Below are 11,641 nucleotides of genomic sequence, written 5' to 3' on the forward strand. Positions count from 1 at the left end.
AGAGCGTGCCCAACGTATTCCAAGCACTGGGTACCTCCACAATTTTCTTTTTTTCATTTTGTGCTGGGGACTGAACCCAGGGCCTTGTGCCTGCTAAACATGTGCTTTTCCACTGAGCTACATCCCCATTCTGACAATTTATTTTATTTTATTGGTACCGGGGATTGAACTCTGGGGCACTCAGCTATATCCCCAGCCCTATTTTGTGTTCTATTTACAGACACGGTGTCAATGAGTTGCTCGGTGTCTTACTTTTGCTGAGGCTGGCTTTGAACTCACCAATCCTCATTCCTCAGCCTCCCAAGCTGCTGGGATTATAGGTGTGGGCCACTGTGCCCAGTCTGACAATTTATTTTTGATGAGTTAGTTGGCTCGGAGACATCATTGTGTATGATAAATTCACAAATGTGGAGAAAGAAAATTCTGGAGAATGGCACAAGGGGGTGGAATCTTTCCTCTTTTGCAGTTCTACCAAGCTTATGTAGGCTAGAGGGAGGAGGACAGAGGTTTCCCTGGGCCTTGGCACCTTGGGGGCTCCTTCCCTCATTTTCTGAAGACATCTTCTACACCAAGCTGAAGAGGTGGGGGAGGGAGAGAGACCTTGCCCATCTCAGAGGGTGAGAGGGAGATGACAACTTTAACACTCGGCCACTAGTCTTGAAGAGCTGGAAGACTCCTTCCTGAGGCCATGGAATGTTCTGGAACCAGAGGTCCACCCGGCCCTCCGTGGAAACACGGGGATAGGCCTTGCTGAGGCTTCTCTGCCCAGACTCTGGGCCAGGCCCCACACACTGTCAGGTCTGTGGGCGGAGGCAGCTTGCCAGCCAGGTGCTCTCATGTGGAATCGCGGTCTGCCGCCCTTGGGTGCCTGTCCTTGAGCTGGGGACGGCGCCCACAGATTGGTCAGTGGGCAGGCGCAGCGGCTGCGCTCTTTGCTGGTGAAAATGGCAACGCCTCGCTGGCTTTCTTTGCCTTTTTCTTCCTTTTCTTCTTTTTGGTCCCCAGTGATACCGGGTCCCCGTTGGCCCTCCCTGACTCCCTTTCCTGGGTCTGGACCGAGGTCCCGCAGGCGGGGCTGGTGGCTGCAGCTGAGCCAGAGCCGGCCCCCTCCCGGGCTTTCCTCCTCAGCCTCCTTTTCTTCTTCTTGGCCTCCGTCTCCACCTTGACAGGAACATGGATGGCTGACTCCTGCAGAATGTCCGAGGCTGACACGGCTGCCTCCCGGCACCGCTGCCACTCCTCATCACTGTCCTCACTGCTGCAAGGGGAGGGCAGTGTAGGTCAGCTGCGGTCAGGGCAAGTCCCAAAGTCGCCTTCCGCCGCCCCCCTTTGGTCAGAGTCTAAGATGGAGGCAGTTTGAGAGCGAGCGCAGGCTTGGGAGTGGGGCACACCTGGGCTCTAGTCTTCTCTGCCAGAAACCCTGTGACCTACACCTCATTAAGTGACTTAACCTCTCTGACCCTTAGTATCTTCATCTACAAAATGGGGATCTTAGAATCCAGACCTCACAGGGATGTCTTAGGAGGCAAATACAAGAAAATAAGGAGTCTGACCCAAAATGAGTGCTTAAAAACAGTACCGATCCACCCCAAAGAAGCCCAAAGCACCCTGCCTGCTGGGTGTGCCTCTCCAGTTACCTGACAGGCCCCTTCCACGGCCTGTTGGTCTGGCGTCTGCTTCATTACACCAGGGGGACGGCCAAGACGGGAGAAGACAGGAGGGGCTGTGAGGAGAGGAGCGGGCTCTCACCTGGAGCTGGAGGGCTGGCGCTTTGGGCGGGGGCGGGGAGAAGCTTCCTCTTCGCCGCCTCCAGGGATGGATGTGAAGAAAAGCCGAAAGCCTAAGATTCACAGGGGCAAAGTCAGTGCTGCTGGATGCCAACCTTTCCTCTCCCGGGTGCTGAGGCTGACGGCCTCTGCCCTCAAGGAGCCCCTGGTGCAGAGCTGAAGTCCTGGGAGTCATCGTCATGCGACTGCAAACTGAGGCCTCATCTGAGAGAGGCCTGCTCCATATCTGATGGGCCAGGACATGCAGTGTTTGCAGGGCGGCAGCTGCCAGATTGGGGCAGTGAGCCCTCAGAAGCTTCTGGAAGTCACTAGTTAAGCCTCCCAGTACCTAAGGCAGCCTCCAATGAGCTCACAGAGCTGAGCAGGGCGATGGACTCAGGGGGGAGCCTGCTCCTGCTCAGGGTCAGACAGAGGAGCTTAGTGCAGACAAGTGACTCTGTCTCAGAGCCTCAGTTCCCTGTCTGTGCCTGGGGTATCGTCACCCGCCTTAGGGCAGGGCCTGAGTGGGTGAAAGGACATACTACACCCAACTGTCTGCCCAGCTCTAGGTCATAATAGCTGCTATTTGCAGTGACTACTCACCGTCATCCTCCGGGGCCACCTTGTGTTTCTTAGCTGTCCTTGGCGCCTTCACTACCTCTGAGATGGTAATGGAGCTAAGGGGAGAGGAGACGGTTGATTAGGGTGTGATTTGGGGTAATGACAAAAGCAATTTTTGTTTTTAAATTTAAAAAACATTTATTTTTAAGTGGAGGCGATGGGGCACATGATCCTAAATGCAAAAGTGGAGACCACATTGGCTTGGTAAGAAGGCTGAACCTTCAGCCGTGACAGTGCAACAGCAATAGCCCCTTCTGATTCTGCAGGGTTTCTTTTTTTTAAACCTTACCATAATTCCAGAAAGTACTGAAGAACTTTTAAAGATACAGTACAAAAAAAAAAAAATTTCAACAGGGCAGAGAAAAAAAAAATGGGAGAAGGAACAGGAAGAGCCGGAGGTGTGATGAGGGAGTCTTTCCTGTGTACTTTACTTACTGGAGAAAGGCCATAGATTTTGCTTTGAGCTCACTGCAGAATAGCATGGGAAGGGAAATAGGACCAGTCTACAGAAGCGGTTCAGAGGTCAGCTTCTAGAACAGGGCAGACCTGCTCATTTTTTTCCTTCTTTTTTTTTTGAGGGCCACTGAGCCACATCCCCAGACTCCTCCCCACCTTTAAAATTTCTTTTTTATTTAGAGACAGGGTCTCACTAAGTTGCTTAGCGCCTCACTAAATTGCTGATGCTGACTTTGAACTTGCAATTCCGCTCCCAAGCCTTTGGGATTACAGGTATGTGCCGCCGTGCCCAGCTTTTTCTTCATTTTAAAAGAGTTTGAGATAAATATAGATTGACAGGCAGTTGCAAGAAATAATAAAGATTCCAAATACCATGCAAAACTACAGTACAACATCATAACCAGGAAACTGAAATTGATACAATTCACCGACATTAGTCAGACTTCAGAGTCCTCTGCGTTTTTGAGATACTGAGGATTGAACCCAGAGGTGGTGTACCGCTCAGCTCCATCCCCAGCCCATATCGAGACAGCGTCTTGCTAGATTGCACAGGCTGGCCTTGAACTCCACATCCTCCTGCCTCAGCCTTCCAAGTATCTGGGATTACAGCCACACCCACTGCGCCAAGCAGAGGCCTGGGTTTTGGATGCTGGCTTTGTTACTTACTGCTGTGACCCTCTGGCAAACGATTCCGCTTGTCTGAGTCTCTGTCACATTTCTGTAACTGGGAGCAACAATAGTCCCTTCCTGTTAGGGCTGTCAAAAGGATCAGATGAGAAATGGATGTGGAGCCCTTGGCACAGAGCCGGCCACAGCAGGTACTCAGGACATGGTAGCCATGGGGGTGGGGTGGTGGAGATGATGATGTCATCAGCTTCCTAGAACCCCTCACAGAAACCAGCCACAGCTCTCTAGAGGCAGAGGCCAGGAGGTGGGTCCTGCTGTCTGCTGAGGCAGAGTCATGCCCTGCAGAACCGGCGCTCTCTGCCATTGCAGCAGGTCTGTGGAGTGCGCTCAGCGCTTTTCCTAACTTCCCTCTGCATAAGCCACAGGCATCTCCCAAAGCCCTGTGCAGGGAAAGAATTTGGGGAGAGGGAGTGGAGATGATGCTGTCCAGGCCCTGGTCTCTGACCTGACAGAGCGGCTCAGTGTAGGTCCCTGGGTGCATGTGGCAATGCCTGGAGACACAGTTGGTTGTCATGACTGGTGGGGCAGGTGCCATTAGCATCTCCTAGGTCGAGGTCAGAGAGGCTGTTGGGCATCCTGTGATGTGAAAAGCAGCCCACAACAAAGAGCTATCCTGTCAAAAATGTCCATAGTGTCTAGGTTGAGATGCCTGATCTAATAGAAGGAACCAGCTAGGGTATCATTTAAGTCTCTTTGGAGAGAAACATGAAGCAGTACAAGGACTATTCTGGCCATGGTGACGAACATTCTGCTGGACTGCCACCCAGGGAAGCATCTGTGCTGGTTCAATGCAAAGCCAGGCAGGTCATGCAGAAAAACTGCTCCCTCAGGCTGAGTTGCACCTGGCCTTCCTCAAGCCCCTTACCAATCCTGGAGTTGGGGACCTGGCACCAGTGCTGTGGGGGCTCAGGCTGCTGGGCTCTGGCCCTATGGTCAGCCTCACAAGAACAGCTGTTCCACACGTGGGAAGGAGCATCTGTCGTTTTGCATATTTACTTCAAATTGAAGGACCATGGCCCCAAGTGCTCTTCTCCTTTCAAAACCTGCCAGGACTGTCAATCAGAAATGGACGAGGAGCAGCCTGCCCTGCGATGTGTTCCACAGTACATGTACTGATCTATGAGGCCAGGCCACATCCTGTGGCCGAATAAGTTTGGAAAATGCAGGGCCAAGCAAATGACACAGGTTTCCCCGCCACAGCAGCTCTCGGAGCCCTGAATCCACTGTAATGACCCTCACTCTCCAGGGGCACGTGGATACATGTGGACTGCAGTGTTTCTCAAATTTCTTTGCTGTTGGATCCCTTCTTCTAGAGCTGCACTTTGGGCCAGGCCTACAGTCTGCATGTCTGTGCAGCCCTAAAATTTCTATGTTGAAACCGAAATCTCAAGGTGATGGTGTTAGGAGGTGAGGTCTCTAGAGGTGCTTAGGCCTCGGGCCTGGGACTCTCATGAATGGGATTCATGCCTTTGCAAAAGAAGCTTGAGAGAGAGACTGCCTGTCCGTTTCCGCCATGTGAGGAGATGGTTAGAAGGTGCCATCTGTCAACTAAGAAGAGGGCCTCGCTAGACACTGAGTCTGCCAGTGCCTTGATCTTGGACTTCCCAGTATCCAAAATGTTTATAAGCTATGTTGTTTATGGAATTTTACTACAGTCGCCTGGATGGACTAAAATAGGTAGCATTCTTGGTACTCGCTTTGGGAATGCCAACCTGATTCTTTAAAAGCTAACCTTTCTTTTTATTTATTTTCTATTTTTTTCTAAACAAGTATGTTTATTTGAATAAAATGAAGCGAATGGTTATTAATTTTGGGGTCAATCATTTTCTTTTCCTCAATTCCTGCTTCTCCTCAGGGTTCCTCTTATCCCATGACAGCAGGATAAGGCAGGGGTAACGAACACTTTAACCGTGAAGTCACACGCAGCTGGGTGAGGCCCATCTCTGCCCCTTGCTCCCTGTTACCTCAAGAAAACACATCTCCTTGCTGACAGCCTGCTTCCTCACGGGGGGTAAGGACATCAGCATGACCTATGTGACGTGTTGCTTATGAATACACTGAGGAGACCAATGCCACATGCCTGCTCAGACACCCCGAGCTCCCAGCCAGTGTGCCGCTGCACTGGTGTCTACGTACACTTTGGCTCACCTGTCCAGCAGGGCTCCCAGCTTCTTGGCTACGTGGGCTCGGAACTCGGGGGTGGTCTGAAGTTCATTGCCATCTTGTTCGTGCTCATCCACTTTATGCCTGTGACAGACACAAAAGAAGCTCATTTCCTGCTGGCCCAGGAGCCGCCCCATGGGGCAGAGACTCCCCGCGTCCATCTCACTCTGACGACCAGACTAGCATCTAACCCAGCAGCGGGCAGTATCTGCTGATGAGTCGAGGGAACTGCCCTACTGAGGGCACAGTACCTGAGGCTCAGTCGGGGGGCTGGCAACTTGTTATTTGCAGCATCTGTGGAAAAATGAAAATTGAGGAATTAGAGGCAACAACAATAAAAACATCTATTTGTGACAGGGACTTTTTAAAGTGATTTATATGTGTGACTAGGGAATCATCTCCAAGCTCCATTAGATAGATTACCATTATCCCCACCTGAAGAGGGAGGGAGACTCAAGGAAAGGCAAAATCAACTTGGGCAGCAATTTAACAGAGCTGGGAGGGGACACAGGCCACCTGGCTCCAGAGGCCCCTGTCAACCACTGTGCTGAACAGGCAAGTCTAAGTGTAATTTGTATAATTTGTTAAATGCCTACTACTTGCCTGGTTGTGTGCTAAGTGCTGCGGGAGAAGATGGAAGAAGGTGGCTCTTTGTGCTGATCGCATGTTTCAAGCCAAAACACTGGGACTGTCTGGCCTGGTGGTCATTCACTCAACCAAACACCTGCTGCCTTTTAATCACCAGGTCTCTCAGTTGCTGAACAACTGAGAGGCTATTCCTGTTTCCATGCAGTTTACATTCTAGACAGATAACAAACATGTAAAAACTCACTACAAAATTGGATAATGGCCAGTAAATTAAAAAAACAAAACAATGCAGAGGAGAGAGGTGGGCTGTGCTGGGGGGGGGTCACTGTATAAAGGTGGGCAGGGACAGTTTCTCTGATAAGGTAACAGTGGAACAGATATCAGAGAGGTAAGGGAGTGAACCAAGTGGAACCCGGAGAGAGCCTTCCAGGCAGAGGGAGGGGCATCTGCAAAGGCCCTGAGGCAGGAACTGTCTGGAGTATGAGAACCAGCAAGAAGGCCAGAGTGGCGGGGACCCACCCAGCCAGCAGGGGCCCAGTAGAGAAGAACTCCTGGGGGTCGCATCACAGAGCCCCCCCCCCCCCTGTGGGTCAATGTGAGGATCTGGGCTTTGAAGATGAGCAGCCACTGGAGGATTCTGGCCAGAAGGGGGACATAAACTGACATAGATTTTTATATAACATCTGTGGCCACTGTGAGGAGTGAGATCAGAGTGGGGCAAGGGCAGACGCGGGGAGTCCCCTGCAATGACTGGGAATTCCTGATACACACAGTTTCAAGGTGGAGTCCACAGGATGTACTGATGGACTGGACGCAGGTGTCAGAGATGAGCACAAGACAGCTCGGAGGCTTCTGGCATGGATAATGGGACAAAATGGGCTTGTGCCTTTAAGGAGCCAACTGAGCAGAATGGATGCCTGGCACCAGGCTGGGTGTAGGGGTACGGTGTGTTAAACAACTCCGGCGGCCCTGCCATGCCTACGCCGTGGTACAGTTACATGTGTGTGTGATTGCAGGCACGCCGTGATCTGTGCTGATGTGCCCTGGAGCACACCGAAGCTGCAAAAAGTGCCTGATGCTCCTAGAGGAGAGTGTGTGGAGCCCAGCGGGATGTCTTTACAGGCACAAGAGGAAGACCATCTCTTGCCATGAACGAGAGAGGAACTGTCAGGTCCTGCCACGGAACACAGCAGTACTCACCTCCCCAAGGAGGCAGCTCAGTGGAGTCCTGGCTCTGACACTAACAAGCTGTGTGACTCTGGGCAAGACACTTTATATCCCTGAGCCTGTGTTCTCCTCATCTACTATGGGGTAAGATCACCCACCTTCCAGAGTTAGTGTTATGGACATGCTGCATGTTCATCTTCTTGCATTTGAAACACAGGGTTTGTTATTATTATTATTTTCTTTCTATTTCTATCTCCTAGGACTGTGCTTTGATTTGGAATAAAAGTTGTACAAATGAATCAAAGTATGTAATTGGTGCCCCCAAATTTAAGTGGTTTGAAGGTCTGGTGACCTGTTCCTCATCACTACAGTTAAAAGCTGTATCTGAAGGCTGCACTCATAGAACAGTGACTTACATTTCCACATGGTCAGAGGCCAAAGGGTGAGAGTTTAGTCCACAAAAAACACTTGTCTGTGGCAGGGAGTGACATACCAGAGAAACAGAACATGGACCTAGAGTCTGAGCGATCTAGATTTACACCTGGGTCTGCACTTTCACAAGGCAAGTGACCTTGGCCAAGGTACTTCATCTTCAGTTTTTTCATTTATAAACTGAGGCTGATAATACCCTGTTTATAGAATTGCTGGAAAGATTGAACCAGACAACACAAAGTATGTAGAATAAGAGCACACAGGGCTGGGGTAGAGCACTTGTCTAGCACAGGTGAGGTGCTGGGTTTGATCCTTAGCACCACATAAAAAAATAAAATAAAGGTTACTGTGTCCACCTACAACTAAAAACAAACATTTTTTTTTAAAAAAGCACACATTATGGTGACATTATTATTAGAATCGCCCAAGACTGTCTAAGGTCCAGCATCTTGCCGGGCACATAGTAGGTGCTCAATAAAGAAAAGTACTTATTATTAGCACCTACATGTATTTTCATAGCAGAGAATTTTTCTCCTCCTGGTACTGGATTGGAACTAGGGCCTTGGACTTGCTAGTCAGGTGCTTTACTCCAGAGCCAGCTCCCCACCCCCCTTTTATCTCCTGAGCCAGGCTGTTTTCAAACTTGTGATCCTCCTGCCTTAGCCTCTAATGCAGCTGGGAACAGGTGTGCACCATGACACCCAGCCTAGCAGGGGATTTATAATGTCACAAAAACAATGAATTGAAAAGCTGGTACCTTGCATACCACTTCTCAGGTGTTCATCTCTTACTATTGACCACAGAAACCCTTTAGACTGGGAGTTGACTGTAATCCCGGCCTCTCTCATCAGTGAGGTGCCCATTGTGAGAATTCATTTATTCGAGCCCTGTGCTAAGGTCCTGGGAATACCATGGTGAAAGAACAGGCCATGAAGTTCATATCACATAACCTCTCAATAAGTATTTGTGCAGCAAATATTGGCTAGGGATGCAGAATTAAAGGGGAAAAAGATAAGAAATAAAGAGGTAAATTGCAGGAAAAGATGAAAGTACTATTTACAAAGGGAATCACACAAAGAATGATGGGGGCACACACAAGGCAGGTAACCCCAACTTGAAAGACTGAGAGAGCTTTCCCAAAGTGGTTTTGTCTCGTTACATTAAAGGATGAGCAAGAGTTAAGTCTGGAGGAGAGGCAAGCAGTCCATGTACAGAAATCAACCACACATTTGCCACCATTTACCAGGCCTTTCCTATGTGCCAAGCACTGCAGATGCATCATCTCAGTAACTTCCCAACTTTACAAGAGGAAATTCAGGTACAGCAGGATGTAAACAGCATGCTCAAGTTCTTACTGCTAGTGAGTGGAAATGGAGACAGAGAAGCAGATTTGTCTACCAAAACTGCAGGAAAAACTGCAGTTCTCCGTGTTCAGAGGTAAGTGGGTAGGGTGTAGTTTGGCTTCTACCTGTGGGAAGTGGAGAATGGCAAGAGCACTAGGGAGAAGCAGGCAGGGAATGGGTGACCAAATATATGGATTTTAACCTTTCTTTGCTTTGGTTTTCTTTTTTTAATTTTATTTACTTATTTAGTTAGTTGTAGTTGGACATAATATCTTTATTTTATTTGTTTATTTTATGTGGTGCTGAGGATCCAACCCAGAGCCTCAAACGTGCTAGGCAAGCGCTCTACCACTGAGCCCCAGCCCCAGCCCTTTGCCTTAGTTTTCTTTAGCAGCACCGTGAAGCCTGGATCCCTTCTCAGAATGGTTCTGGTCATAAAATGCAACATACTGACTTATGGAAAACCCCAATAACGCTGAAATTTAGCTCTCTTAATAGTAAACAACCAAATTTTTGATATTAATGCATATGCTTTTTTATTAATGCAGATCTTTATTAAATAAGATCTAGTAATGGGTCTAAAATTCACTGTTTTTTAAAGCAAGGGGATGAGTATAAATGACCTCTTTCCAACATAATGTGAATAAGAAAAATATTTCCATATATGGACAAAGATTGCAATGCAATTCGAAAATCTGGTGATTCATGTTGTAACAAAGTAACAGGTATCGTCAAAGCAACTGTGACTTGTTGCTCATGCACATGACGGAGAGAGCTGCTACATTTTAGTTAGGGGTTAATGCAAATAAAGATGCAATATTTTTTTTCCACTTCAAATACAAGGACCCTAAGGATTCTAACCACGATTATGTTGAGGGATTTCAGATTTATCCCCAGGGCACTAGGGAGCCCCCGTCACACAAGGTCTGAGAGACGTGGACAGAGCTTGCGGGCATCCAGAGGGTGGGGAATGCACTGCAGGCGCGGAAAGGCTGCACGCGAAAATGCAGGGAGCGGGGCTGCCAGTCCTCTCAGAAAGGAGGCTGTAAGGATGTCCCGCAGAAAATGCAGTCGAGAGACATTGAGGTGTCTCAGTTTCTCCCGCTGGGACCACGGAACGACCCTCCCTACTGCACCTAGAATGAGGACTCCCTCCTCACCACCCATGCTCTCAGGTCCTAAGGGAAGAACTCACGCCCCACGGACAGCCTCCCAGAACACACCCCCTACCGGCTCGTGGTTTCTCTGCTCCCCGCGGGCGCTGCTCCTGGTCCCAGGCCGGCATCGCAGCCTCACGGCACCGCGCCAGCTCCTCCTCCTCGCTGCTGCTACTGCTCTCTGAATCGCTCACGGCGCCACCTGGGGCCGCCATCTTGGGCTACCGCAAAGGATCGCGGGAACGCCTCTATTGTGGACCCGCTCACAGGGCCGCACGTGAGGGTGGAGAAGCGCAGGGCATTATGGGGATTGTAGTCCTCAGATTCAGGTACGCTGTGGGCCTCGAACTGTCCTAGAAGGTGGAGGCTGTCCTCCAACGTGAGCGCGTGAAGAATCCAGGAGATGAACTTCTCCAGTCTTGTCTTGATGAGAAAAATGAGACCCACAAGGCTGAAGGGAATTGCCTGAGGTCACACCACATTCCAACCACGTTCAGGTTTTGATCCCATGTAGTTTAGACATTATTTATTTATTTCAGTAATTTCTATGCCCATCTGTGGGTCTGAATTAGAATCTTATCAGATTTGGGGCCCAGAAGTCTGTTATTTCTTCTAATACCTTGGGGCCTTGCTGCTGAGAGCTTAGTTCATGGCCCCAGTAGCAGCAGAATTCTTGGGAGCTTGTTAGAAATGCAGAAAAGTCTGGCTTCAACACTAACCTTCCAGATCAGAATCAGCATTCTGAGAAGCTCTTCCTGTGATTTGTGTGTAAAATGTGAGATGTGTTGTCCTGGCTAATTCAGATGGGAAACTCGGTAGTTTTCCAGCCCAGGACTTTTCAATCAGTATTTAAAAAAATACTGATTCCCAGCACTGACCCAAGACAGACAAATAAGAATCTCTGTGTCTAAGATATTCCACGGGTGGAAGATAAAACAAAATAAGTTTTGTCTTTTTGGAATGCTTTGTTTATCTCTTAGGATGAGTGTGTCAAAACATCATTCAAACAGATTCTCTGGCCTTGACTTTTCTATCAAAAAAAGAAAGAAAGAAAGAAAGGTAACTGCTATGATCAGAATGTTTGTGTCCCCCAAATTCCTGTATTGAAATCCTGACCCCCCAAGGATTTCAGGAGGTGGGGCCTTTGGAAGGTGAGTAGGTCATGAGGGGCAGAACCCTAATGATTGGGATTAGTGGCCCTCATGAAAGAGACCTCCTCCTCACTTCATCCACCATGTTGTTAAAATTAATTAGTTGTTTA

At 49.1% G+C, this 11,641-nt stretch overlaps 1 protein-coding gene across 2 annotated transcripts; it reads right to left on the bottom strand.

The window, feature by feature from the left end:
- Nucleotides 1–244: 244 nt before the first annotated feature.
- Nucleotides 245–10,595, bottom strand: C3H12orf43 (chromosome 3 C12orf43 homolog). 2 transcript variants are annotated; one of them, XM_026403428.2, is made up of 6 exons: nucleotides 10,454–10,595; nucleotides 5,945–5,987; nucleotides 5,679–5,777; nucleotides 2,370–2,443; nucleotides 1,750–1,840; nucleotides 245–1,255 (listed from the first exon to the last, which is right to left on the bottom strand). In XM_026403428.2, the coding sequence occupies exons 1-6, from the start codon at nucleotides 10,593–10,595 to the stop codon at nucleotides 904–906; spliced, it is 801 nt and encodes a 266-aa protein (XP_026259213.2). In that variant the 3' UTR covers nucleotides 245–903. The 2 variants fall into 2 exon arrangements, with proteins under 2 accessions (XP_026259213.2, XP_026259212.2); XM_026403427.2 differs by having other exon boundaries at nucleotides 245–1,258.
- Between the last annotated feature and the right edge of the window lie 1,046 nt (nucleotides 10,596–11,641).

This window comes from Urocitellus parryii, chromosome 3, assembly GCF_045843805.1.
Source record: "Urocitellus parryii isolate mUroPar1 chromosome 3, mUroPar1.hap1, whole genome shotgun sequence".
In the NCBI taxonomy this organism is placed as follows: Eukaryota; Metazoa; Chordata; class Mammalia; order Rodentia; family Sciuridae; genus Urocitellus; species Urocitellus parryii.